At 46.9% G+C, this 21047-nt stretch overlaps 5 protein-coding genes across 5 annotated transcripts; 3 read left to right on the plus strand and 2 right to left on the minus strand.

Moving 5' to 3' along the window:
• Positions 1 to 1493: 1493 nt before the first annotated feature.
• Positions 1494 to 2676, minus strand: TGAM01_v211010 (hypothetical protein; the record flags this gene model as incomplete). Its single annotated transcript, XM_018810645.2, has 2 exons — positions 1494 to 1505; positions 1549 to 2676. 2 exons carry the CDS (start codon positions 2674 to 2676, stop codon positions 1494 to 1496), a joined length of 1140 nt encoding a protein of 379 aa, XP_018656150.2.
• A 1144-nt stretch (positions 2677 to 3820) lies between these two features.
• On the plus strand, positions 3821 to 4632 carry TGAM01_v211011 (hypothetical protein; the record flags this gene model as incomplete). Its single annotated transcript, XM_018810644.1, has 2 exons — positions 3821 to 3895; positions 3949 to 4632. 2 exons carry the CDS (start codon positions 3821 to 3823, stop codon positions 4630 to 4632), a joined length of 759 nt encoding a protein of 252 aa, XP_018656149.1.
• Positions 4633 to 13473: 8841 nt separating this feature from the next.
• On the plus strand, positions 13474 to 14972 carry TGAM01_v211012 (acyl-CoA desaturase; the record flags this gene model as incomplete). The annotated part of the gene is made up of 2 exons (XM_018810643.1): positions 13474 to 13768; positions 13837 to 14972. 2 exons carry the CDS (start codon positions 13474 to 13476, stop codon positions 14970 to 14972), a joined length of 1431 nt encoding a protein of 476 aa, XP_018656148.1.
• Positions 14973 to 17440: 2468 nt separating this feature from the next.
• TGAM01_v211013 (hypothetical protein) lies at positions 17441 to 18403 on the minus strand (the record flags this gene model as incomplete). Its single annotated transcript, XM_018810642.1, has 2 exons — positions 17441 to 17851; positions 17996 to 18403. 2 exons carry the CDS (start codon positions 18401 to 18403, stop codon positions 17441 to 17443), a joined length of 819 nt encoding a protein of 272 aa, XP_018656147.1.
• A 462-nt stretch (positions 18404 to 18865) lies between these two features.
• Positions 18866 to 19234, plus strand: TGAM01_v211014 (hypothetical protein; the record flags this gene model as incomplete). The annotated part of the gene is made up of 1 exon (XM_018810641.1): positions 18866 to 19234. One exon carries the CDS (start codon positions 18866 to 18868, stop codon positions 19232 to 19234), a length of 369 nt encoding a protein of 122 aa, XP_018656146.1.
• Positions 19235 to 21047: the final 1813 nt, after the last annotated feature.

Genomic DNA, 21047 nt, shown 5'->3' on the forward strand with positions numbered 1-21047 from the left:
AGGCGATAACTAATTAGAGTATGGGATGCAAGCTCGGGCGCCTGCCTGTAGACTCTCGAGGGCCACAGTGACGAGGTAACCTCAGTGACCTTGGGGAAGGTTCCAGCTTCGGCCTATCGTACTAGAGCAATGGCACGATCAGGTGGGAGACATCGAATGATAGTTTTTCCCTTGAGTAGCGTGCAAACGGCCTGGCCCTCCTAGAGCCCTCAGCCTTGCAAGGTCTTTGACTACCGCTGGCGAGGTTGTAAATGAGATGTATGGCGTTGGTCCCATGTTCCGTGGCATGCTTACTCACTTTTACTCCAGCATTTAACAATGGATGTTGAAGAAAACCCAGTTGTGCCTGGATATGAATGAGTATTTGAGATTGAGCATATGATGCAGATTGCCAATAAGTGTATTTTCCCAGCTGGTGCTTATGTTATCTTATCGATTTAGATCAATAGAGAACTTCTCCCAAAATTCAGCGAAGACATAGCTCAGCCATAAAAGGCATGCGTGACATCATGAGGCTACATGTCAAATCATTAGATGCTCTGCTGGTCAGTTAGCGTGCAGGTCGCTCTCTCTATGACTATTTCGCGTCCCAGATACATTTGAGCCGCCTACAAACGCAGCCGTGGTGCCAGGCTTCGGGCGGCCTACCGCATGAAGTCTGCAAAGTTTGCAGGCTTCCTATACAAACATCTGCCCTTGGCCCGACAACATGCAGCAGGGTTTGACAGAAAGCCCTTGTCGCACCCAGAGCAACGAGTGCCCTGCTAGGATGGGTGCTGGAGCATTTGGCGCCAGCGCTGGGATGGGCGATTAGATTAAAAACGCCCACGTGATGATTAGCTTACTAAATGCGCTATGTATGCATGCTACGGCTTGCCAGGCAGTGCAGGGATACAGAATCCGGGCCAGTCTGTGTCTTACTCTGAACATATTCACCTTTGACCATTATCATCAAAAAAGATCCAATTACTGTAAAAGAACCGCAATTATTCTTTTGATGGATTATCTTCAGAAAGCCTTTCTCTACATACTGTACTGTACAGTATCGATCGACATAGGTTTATCTTGTGTACAGCCATGACAGAGTTACATAGGATACACGAAAACGTTTATTACTGCTCTTGTGTTATTATTCGATAGTGCTTTGCTTGTTGCCGGATTGAATCGGTTTCTTGAAATGCAAAGGTTTAATCCTGTTGCAGTCGCTTACTATGTTGATTTTCTGCCTTTAATGGGCCTTTTATGGTAGATAACTTGCGCTTCATTGTAATAATAATATAAGTAGAAAAGCTAAGGCTAAAATTATATTAATATATAATATTATATATGATCTCTATATATAATCTCTATATATAATCCTTATATAACTTCCTTCCTTAAATGCATTATTATAGTATCTAAGCCTTTAGAACTAGTGGTTTTTATTATATTCTTTATTGGGTTGTAATAATAATGCTTATCTTTAAGGCTAAGAAAACTGCATATGTTGCTATCTATGCAATTTTCTATAATAAAGGATGTAATTTTCTGAAAAGCATCCCGAATTACCTTAAGGAGCCAAAGCCAGCTCCCAATTTCACCATCGGAATCAATAAGAACAATGGCATCAAGATGAATATCTTGCAGAGTACTCTGGTGACGAAGGAGGAAAAGGGCAAGTTCCATGCCTGTGCAGTCAAACGTCGCTAAGTGGACAATCTCCAGCTTTGAGATAAAAAGCAATTGAGAAAGCTTCGAGAAGCGGGTATAAGTAGCATAGTCCGTCCTGTTGAAGCCTGATGACCGCCATTCAGGGCTGCCACTCAAGCTGCCCCTGTCTTCGTCGCGGTATCCAAACTCAATTCTAAAATCAGAGAGCTCCGGAAATCGATCGAGAAATTGAATCAGATCGTATGACCAGTTGATAGCAGTAGCGCTATGCACTGGAGACTTTGAGTCGAGAATGAGGGATAGAGTAGTTAAGGTATGAAGCCTAAAGTTATCCAGAGCCGCCGATGTGGGCTTGACGAGCATGTCGGGGCTTATGCGGTTAGCATTGTCGATAACGGAGCCAGAAGTAATCTCCAGGAAGTCAATGGGGGTGTTGCCCTCGGCAAGCGCAGCAAACAGAGCATGTAGCATTTGGCGGACTAGCTCGACACTTTTTGGCGACTCAAAGGTAAGACACCTTTGTGGCAGTATGCCGATTTCTTTTTGCAGACGCCTTAGGCCCCAGACTCGATTGTCGTCCGTGATTCTTATGGTGCTGCAATTGACGAGCTTTTGCATGGCACGCGTGAGGTGCTTGATGTCGTCTCCGCGGCGAATGAGTTCCTCCTGGTTATCAAAGGCCTTGCGGTAAGCGGTCTCATCCAAGCCACGCAGGTGAGGGTAGTCGTCATCATCGCTGTCGGCCTCTTCGGCGCTTATATTTCCCTCATCCTCTGTTTCTTCGTCTATCGCTTCTTCTTCTCCTTCCTCTGCATCATTTTCATCTTCACCCCTTGCCCTGCGATCTGCCCAGGCCATTATCTCCGAGAAAGGCCTTGAAGGAGGCTCAATAGTGTGGAGCTCATCAAGGGGCAAGAGGTGATTAGTGCTGACTTCCACTTCTTGGACACATGGACCGAGAGTGGGATGCTCGGCAATACCTGCCAAGGCTTCCAAGCTCCGGCGGTCAAGCATAACGCGGCGCATGTGGAAATAAGTTTTGGAAAATATATGAAACGTGTTGTTGAGCGTGTGGCATGTTTGGCGTAGGCAAAAGAGATCCTCAGGTGACAAACGTTCGACTACATAGCCGGTGATCTCTGGAGGGAGGTGTAAAATCGATGTCATTTCTGCGGGATAGTAGAGGGCCTGTTTTTAAACTGAACAATGTCTTAAGAATGGCATAGAAAATAAGAGGTATGTCCTCTGCTGTCGCCTGGAACGCGGGAGGGTGGATGGCGCTAAGTAGGTGGGTTGTAGATTGGCGGAAGCTATGCATTCCTAAATGTCGATCTGATTGATTGAGCAGGGCGGCACGGGGCTTTATAGAATGCAAAGCGATTATGTATATAGGTCGCTCTAGCGCTGGGAGCGCTGCGCTCTATCATTCATTCCTCCTGATTCGCTCTTTGGTCCTCCGTTTCTCTATATCTGTATTTTTGAGGTTGCAACAAGAGGTTGAGTCGTAACAGGTGGAAAGCTGGCTTTCCTAGCTTTCCTGGGTTGTTATAGAAAGCTAGCTCTCCCCCCTTTGGGGTAGGCAACACCCGGCTCAACCACGGGTAGCCCAACCAATAGGACCAAAGTCGTGCCAAGTCGGCACGGCCACACACGGCACAAGTCGTGGTCGGTCGCCTCGATCACAGACGACCTCGTCCAGCCAACTGGATATATGGATATATAAATTCACTTCTCAACGCTCATTTAGATAACTTAGATAGCCAGTCGTTAACAAAGAGTCAAGATTGTAACACGCTCTGCATTACTTACAATCTAGTGGCTTATTCACTATTGCCTACATCGCCTACTATTAGGCTTCCTAACCGCTCCGCCAACATAAACTCATATCATTTACTAGGTTTGTCCCTTGGAAATCTACCCTATGCGAACTACCTATCTAGTGTATGATTCGTCACAGTATGCCATTCCTAAAGACTTGTCTAGCCTTTAATACGCTCGCTACTATTCCACTTAAATGGCGCCGATTTTACATCTTCCTCCAGAGATCACGGGCTATATAGTCCAGCACCTGTCGCTTAACGATCTCTTATGCCTACGCCAAACATGTCGCGCGCTTAATAACAACACCTTTCATATATTTTCTGAAGATTATTTCCGCATGCGCCGCGTCATGCTGCACCGCCGGAGCTTGGAAACCCTGGCTAATATTGCCAAGCATCCTACTCTCGGCCCAGCGGTCAAGGAGGTGGAAATAGTACTAACCATCTCTTGCCTTTTGACGAGCTCTATACTACTGAGCCGCCTTCAGAGGCCCTCTTAGAGATAGTTGATGGCATAAAACGCGAGGAAAGTGGTTTGGGCGAAGAAACCGAAGAAGAAGACGAAGGAGGGGAAGAAGGAAATGCAAGCGATGAAGAAGCTAGTAGAAGCGGCGACGGCCAGCTCCCTCACCTACGTGGCCTGCATGAAGAAGCCTATCATAAAGCCTTTAAGGACCAGCAGGAACTTATCCGCCGCGGAGACGACATTAAGCATCTCACCCATGCGCTGAGAGGCCTCACTAATTGCGTTATTTTTAGAGTCACAGACGCCAATCGAGTCTGGGGCCTAAGGCGTTTGCGGAGGGAAATCGGTATATTACCTCAGAGATGTGTGACCTTTACGTCGCCGGAAAGTATTAAGCTTGTCCGTCGACTGTTACATGCTTTTTTCACTGCGCTTGCTGAGAGCCACGCTTCCATTGAGTTTCTGGAGATCGCTTCTGGCTGCATTGTCGATAATGCCAACCGCATAAGCGCCGACATGCTTGTGAAGCCCTCATCTCCCATTCTCAACAACTTTCGCCTCAATACCCTGACAACTCTACATCTCAGCCTCGACTCGAAATCCCCAGAGCACAACGCCACTTCTGTTAATTGGACATACGATCTCATTCGTTTTATTGAACGGTTTCCGGAGCTCTCCGAGGTGTTCCATGAATGATGATTTTAGTATTATTTATTAAATTCTCCTACAATACATTACGGTATCACTTCCGTACGAAAATAGGATTATTCTTGCCATTGAATCTCTTCAAAAGGACCTAAATTTTAGTCTTACATCTGCAGCAAAGGTCTATAATGTTGACCGTACAACTCTTCCGCGCCGTGGCGCTGGTACACTTGCACGATGCGATACAAATCCTAATACAAAAAGCTTATAAAATTAGAAGAGGAGGCTATTATTGAGTATGTAATTGAGCTATTTATGTGATGATTTCCTCCTAGATTGCGTCGTGTAAAAAGAAATAGCCAATTATCTACTACACACACACACACAATTTAGTACGCCCGGTGGAGTCTCCTCCAATAGGGCAACTATCAATCTGTGTTACATAAATGGCCCTCCAGTTATGACTTTCCCTCATAGTAGCCCATATATTGGCACAATCTAGTTCTGGCTCTTCCTTGTTGATATCCTGTCTCACTACGGTTTCTCACGCGTTAGGTATCAATTATCCGCAGGCTAGCTTGGAGTTATTTCTCCAAGTGTTCAACGTCCTATCTACGGCAGCTGAAGCGACGCCAGCTGAAAATGGCATGTGGTGAAATAAAAGGTGTGGGTTGAAGGTGATGGGAGTTAGTTATCGAGACGGCCTGTGGCCATTACAAACCGTATTGTTGCTTGTACAGCGTTCATATCTGGCTCCCACTTGGACCCGTCTGACGGCGATTTCCCTCCCAAGTAGAACGAGAGGTTTCCTCGTTTTGTATCCGTACACCAGGTCATTACTTCTCTGTCCTCAGTTCATTTGCCGCATCTGAAAAGAAAGTGTGCCACTGTCTCTCGTTCTCTGCCGCAGCTGCATTGATCTGATGCCAACCTCTTGATTTGATATAGATAATTGTTTAGTGTAGACATACCTGTTCTCAGCTGGGCCAGAACGCTGCGTTCTTTCCATGGAAGTTCGTCGTAAAGGAGCCGAGTGTGACTGCCAGGCAGTGCGGCGTCTATGCTCTTGGCATGTTTACCAACTTTCTCTGGTATGCATCGTTCCGCTTTCAACTTTTGTTTTTGAATATTCAGTGTTGTAGAACGCATTCTAGGCAATTGTCGTTGTAGCGTGGCTCCGCCCTTGGTTGCCTTGCGTGCCTCAGTCTTGGTTACCATCACCAATTCATTCTCATCGCTTACGGGGATCCATTCGATTGCCACTCTGTTCCCTCTTCTACGTAGCTTTTCTATAGCCTCATAGATCAGCCGCATATATATCTGGCCTGATAGCTGCCTTGGGTTACCGAGGCTAATCACAACCGCTCTGTTGCTGGTTATCACAGCCACGTTACGATCTGCGATCGTCGGTAGGGATCGCAGCGCATATGCAATGGCTACCAACTGTCCTGAATACAGATTCTGCTCTGTCCTAGAGCCGGTGTAAAGGAGAAAGCCTCACGCTTCGATTTTCCTCGTGCCGAGATGGGTAATTGTAATACTCCACCGATTCCGACTATATCATTCCTCGCTGAACTGCTTACTGCCACTGTCACACTCCATCCGGCGGTGGTCGATGTTTGCGTTACTTCTGAGATGGTTTGCACTCGCTTGACCCAGGGCGCTAACGGGAATGGCATGATGTCCTCTATCTCATCCGCCGGAATGTCCTTTAGCCGGCATGCCACTGGTGGAAAGGCGATCTTCGTGATGCATACCGGCCCTTTATTAATAATTAACATGTATAATAGATACCAAATTTAATTCACTTGACACAGTAGTAAGCTCTTGTTAGTTTCCTTTGTCCCTATTTACCTCATAGAGTACAGTGTTCGCCAATACAACCAGTGTCCGTAGTAACTGAGATCCTACTACGTTGGTGACAACGACCTGTTGCGACAATGCACGGGCTTGTTGTTTCATCATCCGCAACTGCCAATCCTCCCTTTAGGCTATATTCATATGCAATTTTCCTAAATTCGTCCATGATATGCCTCTCCCCGCAATGATAGAGGCCAATAATAGTATCGCATAGGAGGTGGCGCCCGAACCCGAGTTGGCACAACACTCCTTGCGCAGTGGTGATGGTGACCCATTCGCCATCGTCCACTTTTGTCTAGTCATCGCAGAAGTCATATGGAAGATGGCAAGTATTACGGCCATAATTTGGGACTATCTCTTCTCCATATATTGCCTCTGCAAGCTTGCTGTGTAGCGTCTGGCTACCGCCACGCTTGCACTGTCGCAGTGTGTGTTGGATATCTTGGCCGCCAAGGCCATGTCCCATGCAGAGGCTGCATTTACCTTCCCGCCACCCAATTACAATTTTCTAGCTAGCGACTTCCTCCTCTGTATCCCATTTTAGATATGCGCCACTGATAACCCGATTTACTGATAGCTAGTGGGTGGGGCCCCAGCAATCACTAACATTTGGCCGATTTAGACGAGGCATTGGTGCAGCAGGGTTCCATTCTATACGATAGTAGGACGACAAAGACATGCTAATAATGATTATATATCTCAAGCTTCCCCTATTATCTCATACAGCGAGACGTTGCTTTATTATCCATGAACGAAGTTGGAAAATACAGTCAGCATATGCAGCATATAGGGGTTAGTTGGCTATTTCACTGGACATCCGGTGGAAACTCAGCGAGACCACTAGTAGAATGGTCTACTATCTTGTGCGCCTTTGCTTTATCGATAAAAAACCAACTCTACCCCCGGTCTTCTAAATCAACTCTACCCCCGGCATAGTGGGTCCTACAGGGGTTACTTAAATCAACTCTACTAGAGTTGATCAGAGCCTTACCATCGTAGGTTAGCGGTTGCATCTCATATAGCCTCACCACGGGCGACATCTTTTATTTTACGCACCCGGGGGGGATAAACCCCCCCTCTTTCATATTACTACTATAGTCTTACCACGGGCAATATCTTTCTTTATAAGCGGGGGGGATAAACCCTCCTTCTTTGCCTTACTCCCATGCTTTACCACGGGTAAACCCTTTATTACCTAGCTGCTATACCGTAATCCGTTAACAGCTTAATAACTAACCCAGCTTGCCTATATAATAACCCTAATATTATCTATCCTATTATTATTATTCCTCTTTTTCTTACCACTTCTAACCCCAACCCTTAGCCTTACTATCTTTTCCACTTTACTTTAAAGTATAAAATATCTGCTAGTTATAAGCACTCTCATTTTAACTAGTTAACTTGAAAAATAACCCTTTAAATTATAAAATAATCCTATTGTCTTACTACCCTTCTTACTTTTCCTTACTACTATTAATCTTATATAAAATTAACCCCACTATATACTAATATAACCCTCTTTAAGTAGTAACTAAATAAGCCCTCCAGTTACTTAGTACTTTAATACCTTATTTTAAAACTCCTCTTACTAAATTTAATCTTTTTTATAACCCCTCTAGTAAAATACCCCTCTACTCCCTATTTTATAAAACCTTTTACTATAGTAATAAATAAACTTTTCTTTAACCCTACTGCCCGGCAGTTATAAGCGCTCTTGCTATAAGCAGCTACTTTAAAGTAACTACTACCTTATCCCCCATCTTATATAACCTCTTACCCTAACCCTCTATCTCTTACTTTATAATGCCTTTACTAACCTTGATTAAAAAGCTAATATTTTTTTTAAAAAAAAACTTACTGTCCCTGGCGGTTACAAGTGCTCTTGCCCTAAGCGGTTACCTTAAAATAATACCTCCTGTATAACCCTATTTTTAACCTTAACCCCTAGCTTTTAAGTATAAAGCAGCTGCTAGCCATTACCTTTACTTATCTTAATGCCTTATTCTAAACGACCTCTTATTATATTTATCTCCTCTTATAAGATCTGTAGTAAAATGCCTCTTTATCTTTTACTTTATAATACCTCTTATATATAATGCTTTTTTATTACCCTATAACCCTTTTATTAGAATACTTACCCCCTTATTTTTTTTTTTAATTATATTTCCCTTAACACTATATATATATATTACTATTACATACTAATATTATTTTTATATAAATATTTTTCTTTTCTAACCCTGCCTTTATTTCTTGCCCTGTTTAATACACTCCTGAATAATTTCATCCCATACTGCCATTCCGTTTGTCATTTGCATCCCATACATATACCTTGATCGCCCAATCCACTGCTGATAACTGTCATCCTTCCCGTCAACCCCAAACTTCTCCAACACCAGCCTTTGCACCCTCCCGCTTACCCGAGCCATCATCATCACCGCAAGTATCTTGTTGCTGTAGCAGCACTTCCCGTCCTTTCCCCTCTTTGCTTCGCACCACCTGTGCGGCAGCCCACACTCCCAGCAGCATATAAAGTCTGCAAACTTTACCTTAGCCCTCCAGTCGCCAAACTCCCTTTGACTGATCACCATACATGCATCTCGTTTATGCATATACTTTAACCTCGACTCCTCCTTCCCCCCTCGAAGATGCCATCTTACATAGCATACACAGCAGCTTACTGCCACTATGTGATCTAGCCAACCGTATAACACTGTCAGCCGCCGGCTTTCTTCCTGCTTATGCTCTTGCAGTCGACCCCTGACCAGTCCCTCTGCCACAACCCCCCTCTCATCATCGCCTTCGCTTTCACCTTTGCCTTCGCCTTCACCTTCACTTTCATCTCCCATTTCACTCCCCGTGCTTTCCTCGCTTTCCCCTTCTCCTTCCTCCACCCGCGCCTCCTTACCCTGCCTAGACCTCTCTTCACAGCAATCGCACTCCAGAGCACCCATCTCGCCGCATCGTTGCCTTTTCCCGTCCATAAATCCACCCAGCTCCATTCGACGACAGTCAGTCGTCTGCAGAAACATCTCCATAGCCTTCCGGTTCTCATGATCCACGTCGCTGCCAAACTCATCGTACCACACCGCTGCCCCGTCCGTTACACGGCACTGCAGCAAGCCAAACTGGGAAGCGAAGTGGGCACGACAAATTCTTTAAATAGGCATGAAGAACGAAAATTTTTAGAAGGGGGTCCACGTGTACATTAGCGACTTTGCGTTCTTTTGCTAAAGGGGATCTGTGACGAACTGGGTTCCTATAGTAATCCTAGGTTAGCTGTTCTCGGGGCACAAACCGGCAGTTTAGGTTTATGTTAGCGGTCGGTCAGGTCGGTAAACGGGCAATCTTGTCACTAGCTGGTATATGTGGTGGCTGAATCCAATCTTATTGCTATGATAACAACTGGCTATCTAAGTATCTGAATGAGTGTCATGAAGTGAACTTATATACCAAGTTGGTCCTGGGCTCGTGAGGCTCGTCTGAAGAGTTGAGCGAGCGTAAAACTATTGGCTGGTCGGCCCATAGTTAATCCGGTTTTGCCTACCCTGTAGGCCCGTTGTTGCGACCATAAGAGCCAGGTCGTGACAGGATCAAACAAGGGAGGTGGTTGGCGATCAATGCGGTTGTTGAGTCTGAACAAGAAAGTGTTTTGCTTAGAAGAAAAACTGCTTGCGAAAATTGTGCTATAAAGGAGATGCTTTTTGTAAAGTGAAATTTCTATTAAGAATTTAGCTCTATTCCTTACTATCTATAATTACTTCCGTAGAAGGTTCTGTAATATGATATTTCAATAGCCTACTTCTATTAAGAATAAACTTATTATTGTCTTATTTATTTGTTTTATTATGTAATAACGTCCACTGAGTAAGCTAGTTCCATAAATCCTCATCTAGGCACTAGGACGGTAGGGGCCGTGTGACGAACCGTACACTAGATGGTTAGTAATACGAGGGCTTCCCAAGGGACAAACCTAGAGTTCAGTTCTGGGTTTATGTTGGCGGAACGATTGGGAGATCTTCGGGCAATGTAAACAGTAATAACAATAATAGTCACCAGAGTGTAAGCAGTGCAGAGCGTGTTGCAATCTTGATTCTGTGTTAACAACTGGCTATCTAAGTTATCTAAATGAGCGTAGAGAAGTGAACTTATATATCCAGTTGCCTGGACTGGATCATTTGTTGATTCTGATGATCCATCGTGGATCATCCCATGAGTTTGATGATCCGTGAGAGACTCATTGGATCATTGAGATGATCCAATGATCCAACCGTGATTGGTAGGTCGGTCCTACGTTAATCCGGTTCTACCTACCCGGTAGGCCTGTTGGTGCGACCATAAGAGATGGGTCGTGACAGGCCGCGGTGTTCAGAACCCTGCGTTCGCTACATTTCAATTTGACAAAGGAGAGGCGGGGTGTACCAATCTGTGTCCGCCACTCTTTGTAGCCTTTATAGCCAAAGAGGTAAGTGAGGTGTTTTTCTCCAAACATGAGATCTTTTACTGGGTCCCTTACGCCAATCCTATTCCCGACGAAAATGGATTTGGCGACATCGACCTAATGGCAAAGATGACCCCTACATTTATTGCCTATCCCACTGGTTTGACTGAACTCATCTCTGGCCCTGCTGTCCTCTGTCGAGAATGTTTGTCTGGGAGCTTGCGCGCCACTCGATCAGTGAGGAGCTGGTCGCGTACCCCGTGTTTGAAAAGACCCCCCTAAAGGGCTAGTAGGCGGCTCAGAAAGATCATCAACAGCACCAGAAAGTAGTACGATTGACTTGACTTTACACTTTCATGGGAACCCAGTACCGCTACATATTATTCAAACAATTTGCGGTGTTTCAGGTCAAGGAGCAGCTCTTTGGGTTCCAGAAGCTATCCGCTGAAGACTTAAACTTTATCCCCGTAATAAATAACCTTTACACTAACTTAAAGCAGTATATGAGAGAAGAGGAGGGGGAGGACCTGCTGAAGCTAGAACAAAGCAGTATGATTGAGATGGATAGGCTACTTGGTAGTAGATTCATCTGGGGGATAGGTTATGAGTTTGGAGATGGTTATCTTGATGGATCCTACTGCACTGTAAGTGGTGGTTCATGCGCGGCGATACTTTGTAGTTGCACGCGTAGTACTACATGCATGTTTGTTGTTGAAGCTGAAAGTGCATGTATCTGGGTTCCCTCTGCATCATGGATTATTCCATTGTATTATATATGCAAACCGGTTAAGTTGTAGGGAAACATCACTACGTAATTGGTGTTTTCAACACAGCTTACAGGATTCCTTTTAAAAAAAAAATTGCTCATAAAACAGCCACATTAAGGTTAATGATAGTGAAAAGCGCATGGAAGCGGACGGATGACAAGCTTGATCCCATCCTCCTGTTTCAGGCGGCCCATTGAGAATTTGTGTGACGTCCTGATCTATACCGGGTGGTATAGGGTAAGTTCTAAGTGATAAACCAGGTAAATGATTTATGTTGCAGATAGAACGGGGAGTAGTTTGAGCAACGATAGTCACTAAGTGAGTAGAGCTGTAATAGAAGTGTTACTTGTATTCAGTCTTGATACTTTGTTAACGACTGGCTATCTAACTATGTAAATGAGTGATGTGAAGTGAACTTATATATCCAGTCGTAATGCTGGTGATCGTGGTTTTGGCAGTGATCACTGGAGTGATCACTGAGGCTATCATGGGAGCATACGAGCGCTCACCAGAAGCGTGGTGAGCACCCTGCTGTGATTGGTGCCCTCGGTCCTTATTGATCCGCGTCCTACCCTGTAGGCCCGTCTGACGACCATAAGATGTTGGGTCGTGACAATTTGCAAACAAGTTGCCATATGCAGCCATATTGAAGCGAGTGGGTCCTCGTCTAGGGCGGGAAGTTGGAACTAAAAGCAGCCCCCAAAAAGTTGTTGGGGAAGGTTTTGAAGTAGGAAAGACGAGTAAAAAGAAGAGGAAGGCTGAGAAGAACCCATATTAAGAGCTGTGATTGGCTTGGGGGGACGGCGCGTCGCTCCACCTGGACATCGGAAGCGCTAGAGCTAGAGCCCCCAGGTAGCCACTTACGAGGATGGACGTACCTGGTGGAATGTTGGATTAAATTCAATATTGGTGTTTGGTTTGGAGGATGTACTATACAGTTGATTCTGACGATGGGAGAAGGTGTCAGGCCACATGAATCGCACATTTGCTGATTTGACTCATTTCGAAAAGCCATTGGGACAAGATTCTATTCAGTTATTTGTTGTGCTGCCCGTTGGGCGGCTTCCAATAAACACCCATGGCCTGATGCGATGCGACTTTTCCCAACTGTTTCAACGCACTCATCTGGCAGTGACAGTACCTTGTTTCAGCGCCATAGCAACCGGTAATCGTGCAGTACCTGGTACCTGTACCTGTACCTGGTTACCTACACCTGCAAGATGACCGTTCCATCTCTCAACCAAGCTGAGGCAGATCCAACCAAACCACGCTCGGCAGTCTATGCACGAGGTACAGCCGCAGGTAGCAGGTACAGTGGTCGGCCCGCCATTGGCCTCGCCGGTTGCGTGTACAGCCTACCGCGGCCTGACTTGACTCTCCGGTCTCTCTCGTTTTTCTTCCCGCACTTCTCTACCGGGGGCAAAAGTCGACGGCCAACAAATGGTCTTCTTCAGGGTTTCTGCATGGCTTGTTAGTTTCTGCTCTTTTCTGTCTAGGATATCCGGGATTTTCAAGCTTGATCTGCTCTGATTTGATATCAGACCCCCTTGTTGATCAAAACCGCTCCTCGTAAATCTGATATCAGAAGCGACAACCTTCAATCATATCATCCTTTGATTCTCACCCCCCCACCCCCCCCAACCTCCCAACCCTCTCGAAAGCTCCCATTGTCCTCTTCCTCCCGAGACTCGACGCTTTTTTAAACAAAGTCTCTTCTCTCCTCTCGCTCCCCATCCACTCTCTTTATTTCAACCTCCACTTCCTCTTTCCTATCGGTATTTCCTCTCTTCAACACGGACGAGAATCCTAAAGGATATCGTCAACATGTCCGAACCCACAGCCTCGGCCGCAAAGGTCCAGGCGGCGGCTTTCCCAGATGGCACAACCGACTATGTGCCTCTGCGGTCCGGCGAAAATTACGACCCCAAGAAGGCGCACATCTCCGATCTGCCCATGACCTGGGGCAATTGGTACAATCATATCAACTGGCTCAACGCCATCTTCATCGTCTTTATCCCGCTGGCCGGCTTTGTTTCCTCCTACTGGGTGCCTCTGTACCTGTCCACGGCCATCTTCTCCGTTATCTACTACTTTAACACTGGCCTGGGCATCACAGCTGGTAAGTAAACGCTTTAACATTGATATCAATTCAAGTTCAGCCGTACTCACAACAACTTCTTCAAACAGGCTACCACCGTCTCTGGGCTCACTCCTCATACAAGGCCACTCTGCCCCTCAGAATCTACCTCGCTGCCGTCGGAGCTGGTGCCGTCGAGGGCTCCATCCGCTGGTGGTCAAGAGGCCACCGCTCTCACCACCGATACACAGACACCGACAAGGACCCCTACTCCGTCCGCAAGGGTCTTTTGTACTCCCACATGGGCTGGATGCTGTTCAAGCAGAACCCCAAGCGCATCGGCCGCTGCGATATTAGCGACCTCAACGAGGACAGCGTTGTTGTCTGGCAGCATCGCAACTACCTCAAGTGCGTCATCTTCATGGGCCTCGCCTTCCCCACCGTTTTCTGCGGCCTCATGTTCGACGACTGGCTGGGTGGCTTCGTCTACGCCGGCATCCTGCGCATCTGCTTCGTCCAGCAGGCCACCTTCTGCGTCAACTCCCTGGCCCACTGGCTCGGCGACCAGCCCTTTGACGATCGCAACTCACCCCGCGACCATGTCATCACCGCGCTCGTCACCCTGGGCGAAGGTTACCACAACTTCCACCACGAGTTCCCGGCCGACTACCGAAACGCCATTGAGTGGTGGCAGTACGACCCTACCAAGTGGATGATTGTCCTGTGGAAGTGGACTGGCCTGGCCTACGGCCTGAAGCAGTTCCGCGCCAACGAGATCGAGAAGGGCCGTGTCCAGCAGCTCCAGAAGAAGCTCGACCAGAAGCGCGCCACTCTCAACTGGGGTACTCCCCTTGAGCAGCTTCCCATCGTCGAGTGGGACGACTTCGTTGTTGACACCAAGAAGGGAAGGGCCCTGGTGGCTATTGCTGGTGTTATTTACGATATTGGTGGCTTTATCCGCGACCACCCTGGTGGCAAGGCCCTGATTACCTCCGCTATTGGCAAGGACACCACGGCCATCTTCAACGGTGGTGTCTACAACCACTCTAACGCCGCCCACAACCTGTTGTCCACGATGCGTGTCGGTGTTCTGCGCGGCGGCTGCGAGGTCGAGATTTGGAAGCGTGCTCAGTTCGAAAATAAGGACGTCACCTACATTAACGACTCCGCTGGTCAGCGCATCGCCTGTGCTGGCGCCCAGGTCACCAAGGTCGCTCAGCCTGTTGCCAGTGTCGACGCTGCTTAAATTCAGTTGTCGGGCTTTTCTTTTCTTTTTTTTTTTTTGGTTTCTAGGGTATTAAACGAATCGAGTTTCCCCAGCTGGGAAAAAAAAATTGAGGAGGAAGGGTGGTTTGTGGGGTAGATCGGGAAAAGCTCATGGACCAATTAGCATGTGATGGGATCCCATTTGAATCAAATTATCACGAATCGGCGTTTCATGGGGGGAATTCATTTTCTATTCAAAGGGGCCTGATGAATAGGCCAGATATAACGACCCGACTCTTATGGTCGCAACAATAGGCCTACAGGGTAGGCATCCACGGAACAATGTAGTTCCACCCGACCAATCATTGCAAGGACTCACGTTGGGAAAGTGAGCCGTAGTGAGCGCACTTCCAAAACAGGCAGCGACCCGTCTTGATTCTTGCTTCTCAGATAATTCTCAATCAATACAGTTACTGCCTTTAGTATAGTTAAACTCAATCCAATGCGATCTCACAATTATCCGTCAGAATTGTCTGTCAGTAAAATCTCTTGTGGAGAGGCAAGGGGTCTGCAAAAAAACAGGGAATTGGCCAACAATCGGCACACAACCCCACAAACTGACGCACACAGCAACGCCAAAACCGCTGACATCATGACTTTTTCTAAGTTATTTAAATCAGCGTTTTCAGCATTTTCAGGCTTAGCTAACCTTTTTCTTTTTATAAGAATAATGGCCCGTCAAGCTGAAGTTCATTAATATCATCATGATACTCCAAAGAAGGCCCGGGTTAAAGGCGCTATTGCATTTGCGCAGCAGCAAAAACAACGCTATGGTCACGATTTCAGCTATCAAGATATCTTCCGGGCTTGCCAGGTCAGCAAGACCCGCGGCTATGAGATAGTCAAGTCGTTCGATCGCAAATTCCATAACGCTTGTGAAGAGACTCGCGGCCGGAAGAGGATTCTCACAGACGAAGACCTAGATTAAGATCGAAAGGCTGATCTGGGATGAAGGCTTTGAGGCACGCCGGTTGACCTATTCTCAGCTAGTTACGGCTGCTGGAATAGATAAGGAAGTGCATCCTCAAACGGTCCAACGAGCCCTAGGCACACGAGATTGGAGGAAATGCATCGCGTGCCCTAGATCCTTTGTATCTCGCCGCCACGCTGAGCAACGCGAGGAATTTGCCCGCAAGTCTCTCGAGCATAGGCCAGCTAAGGAGGATTATCGCGATATCCTCTATTCTGATGAGTGGCACACCTCTTGCGGCGATGATCGCCAAGTCTATATCTTCCGGAAGCCCGGCGAGAGATACTGCCCTGACTGTCTCTACGAGCGGCCAAGCCCAAGGCTTAAAGAAGAACGTTTTAACGCCCATTTTTGGGGTGCTATTGGCTATAATTTTAAGAGTGATCTCTACGAATACCGGATCTCAACGAATAACAACGGCAAGATGACTTCAGCTTATTATTGTGACCACATCCTTAAGAAGGTAGTCAAGCCGTGGCTAGACCAAGGGATGGACTTTATTCTAGAAGAAGATCGCGATTCAAGGCACACATCACCAATAACAAAGGAGTGTAAGAAAAGCTTGAAAATTAAGTATTTCTTTAATGCCCCAGGCAGCCCGGATCTCTCGCCGATTGAAAACGCATGGCGGGTACCAGCTATGATGATACAGAGCTTGCCGTATAGTAACCGGCAAGACCTAGTTGCTGATGCAAAAGAAGCTTGGGATAATCTTGACCTAGAGACTGTAAATGGCTTCATTGACTCAATGCCAGACCGGTTTAAAGCTGTATTAGAATTAGAAGGGAAGATGACCGGGTTCTGGATAGAAAAGATGCTCTTATTTTGCCGTTGTGTGCGTTGATTCATTTTGCGGTCCCGCTTATTTTGCAGACCCCTTGAGAGGATGCTGCTACAAGGGTCGATTAAGGTCAGCTTAGTGAGAGCAGTCTAGGCTAGTACTTATGATGGAGGCGGCAGAATCCATAGTACGTTAACGGGAAACCGTGCGACCAATCAGAAGTGGTGAAAGTCAGGCCCGTGTAGCCAAAGTGTCAGGCCCGTGTAGTAATTCCCATATCGATATAGAAATCCTGAGACTGCGACATAAGTGGGTAGAAAATTCTATGGGAAATATTTCTTTCATACCTAACTCTATTTGTTTCTTCTTGCTGAAAAGGATTGTTATATACAGAAAATAGCGTTCAATAGTGAACATCCATACAATACACAAGTTATTGTTACACCACCTTAGTCCGCAGCAAAAGACACATTGCTAAAGATCAAGCAGAACAACAGCAAAGGAAACCGACCGGCGTTTTATTCTTCTTCGCTCTCGCATCCCATTGTCCCTCCCATTTCCTATCGCCAGCCCAAAGCCAAGAGATAGATATACCATAAAAATACAGACAAGTGACATGGCAAAAAAAAAAAAAAAAAAAGGAGCTTCTTTACTCGCTTATAACATACAATACGATCAGCTTCTACTACCAGATAGCTTACTCCTTGGCTGAAGCAAGCTTTTCCTTCCAGTACTTGGCGCCCTTCTCCCTCAACTCCTTCAGCTGCGCTCCCGATACCTCGGCGATGTCAGCAGCTTTTTTCAGGTAAGGGGCCTTCTCCTCATTGCTCAGAGCCTTCCAGCGTTCGCTCAGGTTGCGCATAGCATCCTTGGGTGAACCTTCATTGTCATTGAAGTGCTCCTTGATGAAAAATGTGAAGCCAGATCCAGTGCGCTGAGGAATGCGCTCGTCATGAATGAGGTAGGTTCTAGATTTGTCTGTTTTGCGAGCCAGGCGACGACGAGCCAGGTTGGCAGCGTGGATTGCCTCGGGAGGGAAAGACTCGATCCATTTCTTCTTCGCCTCTTGATTGGCAATCTTGTTACAGTGCCCGATTGATGCCATACGCTAGAAACACGAGAAAAGTGAGTCTCGTAATCAACCAAATCAAGGGAGGAGTCAGCCTTCCTCTCTCTCGGCCTCGGGCAGGTTCTTAAAGCTAGTAGCAAGGGCCTTGATTTTGTCCACTAGACTGCCCTCCCCAGCACGTACGTTGTCGACTGTGAACACGTTCCATGCTGTTTCCGGAAGCGCAGTTGGTCCCTTCAGCGCCATCTGTCTCAGCCTCTTAATCTCGAGCTTGTCCTTCTGTTCGTCCGTCAACACCTTCTTCCTTGGTGTCTTCTTTGGCTTCTTGACGGCCTTCTTCTTAACCGGCTTCTTAGCCTTGGGCTTTTTGCTGGCCGGTTTCTTGGTGGAGCTCTTTGTTGACTTGGACTTGGTCGCCTTCGCTGCGGCCGCGCGCATAGGCGCTGAGTCGCTGATCAGTCGCAACGAGGGTGCGGCAGGGCGCAGGACGAGTGCGCGAGCTGCAAGACCGACGGATTGGCGCAATGGAGCTGCTGCGCCGGTGCTGGTGAGCACGCGACGAGCGGCCGTGAGAGCAGCCGATGACAGCATCTTGCCAAGATCGGACGGAGCTTCGACAAACCAAAAAAGGCGATAAGCACTGGATACGAAAAAGGATGCAGCTGCAATTGCAGGGCAGCTCGTGCAAGGCGCCAATAAAAAGGAAAAGACAATCAAATCCCGGAATCTTATACTATTTTTTTTTGTCTTCTCCCTATACTGGAATGGTGTTGATGGAGTGACGAGGGGAAGGGGCAGCTCAAGAAACGGCTGTTGCTGGCACTAAAAATCGATAAGCTGCAACCTGGAGCTGTTGCTCGTGTTGTGCTTAAGACTAGCTCCGGTGCTGTAGCTACTTCCATTGTGCTGCTGCACGTGACTTTCCAGAAGTTTAATATGGGGCTGAGATTGGCAGCTGGCATACTTGCCTATATGAATAGTAAGTATACTTCGGCGAAAAAGTGTAATATCGATTTTACGCCAGAAACTATATCTGGTCGCGATAATCTCACCATGGGGAGCGAACCATTTTACGACAGCGGTCTCACCCGTGCAGACCACATTGTGCTAAAAAATCTGGAGAACGACATCATTAAGAGACGGGAGGCTCACTCGGAACAATCTAAAGCTGACAATGACCGGCACCATGTCTCAGCAGAGGCCCAGGCTGAACCGCAAGACGAAAAGGACTCAATTGAGGCCACCAAAGACATTGCTCTCCTCGAGTCTCTGAGAAACCCTAACGATGCTCACTTTGAGTCAACCATATTTGTATCCATTGACGACCTTCCAAATCGTCTTCCCAAGTCTGTCAACAATCAGTGCTACAGCCATTCGTTCGCTGGGCTCGAAAAACAGCCCGATATGTCACGGATGTGGTGATGATTATGCATTTGATACTGTATTTTACCACCTCAGTACCAAGTGCAATCCTTCTCTTCCGGAACTTCAATCTCATCGACGGATGCATCTATGCTGTTATGCAGGTCTACTATGTTGGCACCTACACTCTTATGATGCATCAGCACATTCACCAGCGTGGAATTCTGTCCAAGAAGTACGCCTTGTTTGACAAACTATTTCCGTATATCACGGATCCTTTGATGGGACATACATGGAACTCATACTTCTACCACCACGTCAAGCATCATCGCATCGAAGGTAACGGTCCAGATGACCTGTCCTCCACGATCCGCTACCAACGAGACGATATCTTCCATTTCCTTCACTATGTGGGGCGTTTCTTTTTCCTCGTCTGGCTGGATAGAGCGAGCAAGGGAAAGAGTGGGAAGGAAATGGAAAGAAGGGGGGTTCGCCAGCATCGGCGGGGCCCAGTGCTGGTTTTTGTTACAGGGCCCCGCAGTAGCTGCGGGGTACAACTGGAAACAGGGGTACAAGTCCACAATTAGCCGTCGCCTTGTTACTACCCGTTGGTTCCATTTTTAGTGAACAATCATTCGGCGTTGCCTCACAGTTGGGCACTAAAAATCGGAACACTTCGGTTTATAGGGGAAAAGCATCTAATTCGAGGTCACTTTCTTCATAATTGATTTATTGATGATTTTTATAGTAATATAATTATATTTAATGGATTCTATGAATTCCGGGTCTTTTTGAAGTCCTTGAGCATTATTTTGATCTTTTTGTATCGTGAAATAAAGGGCTTTTTTGACGGCGTTTTCAACAGCGGCAAAGTCGGCGACGACGGCGGCCGGCTATGGGAGTCATCCTCGATGCTGATATCGCCCGTGAGGTCAAAGATCGTCTCTTGCGTGTGGTCTTGTGTTTTTTCCTGCGTTTCTTCTTGTGTTGCCTTGTTATGGTCGTTATCATCATTGAACGGTCCCATTGTGATATCTATTGAACTATTAGTCCCGGCGCCCCAGGAGCACTGAGACATCTGCTCAAGGATGTGCGGCTTCGTCAAGGCACGCTGTATGACTTCCTCAACGTGTTGATATCGCTGCCCGGTTGTATCAATAGAGAAGGCATCGTTATTACAGCCAAGGAGGTCGGCAAATTCCTTATTTTGAACTTCTAGGAAGAGAAACTCATCTCCTTTGCCTGTAAGCTGAAGCCACGCCTTGAACGTTATTTGCTTTTGCCTTGAAGTCTGCCTTTCGAGGCGATCGTCTCGCCACAATTTTTTCAGGCGTTCTATCTCGAGCCTGACGACCCGGCGGCCCTCACGAAGCTGTGCCTTCATCATCTTGGCCTCGCCGGCTTTCCTTGATTTCTCTGATCTTGTTGTCGGATTTGATCGAGGCTGACGGCGGTGTGGAAGTACCCGGTCGGGCGGACGAGGCTGCCTTGTTTCCTTCGAGCGAGCCTCTCTATGCGATGATTTCGATCAACCATGAAATTGTTAACATGCCTTTCTGATGTACAGGCCTTTGTGACCACAAGGCTAGCTTGCCGGAGGCCCTCTCGGGTTAGAAAGCATTTAAACTTTGCTGTAGAAATCTATTAGGTTCCCCACCGGTAAAATGGCCAAAACGCCCACAGAGTAAAAGCCAACAACAAGGGCATCCTGTCTCAAATAACGATGTGGCGTTTGGGTAGGTGCCAATGAGGGATAGTACTCACCTTGGCGCTCGGAACATGTTCCGCCGTTGATATCAAGAGTAACTACAGCAGCTGATGTTGGTGTGGTAATAGGCTCAGCACCAACTGTAAAACTCAACTTTCGCGCGCA

The sequence above is a fragment of the Trichoderma gamsii genome (assembly GCF_001481775.2).
Source record: "Trichoderma gamsii strain T6085 chromosome Unknown Scaffold_83.2, whole genome shotgun sequence".
In the NCBI taxonomy this organism is placed as follows: domain Eukaryota; kingdom Fungi; phylum Ascomycota; class Sordariomycetes; order Hypocreales; family Hypocreaceae; genus Trichoderma; species Trichoderma gamsii.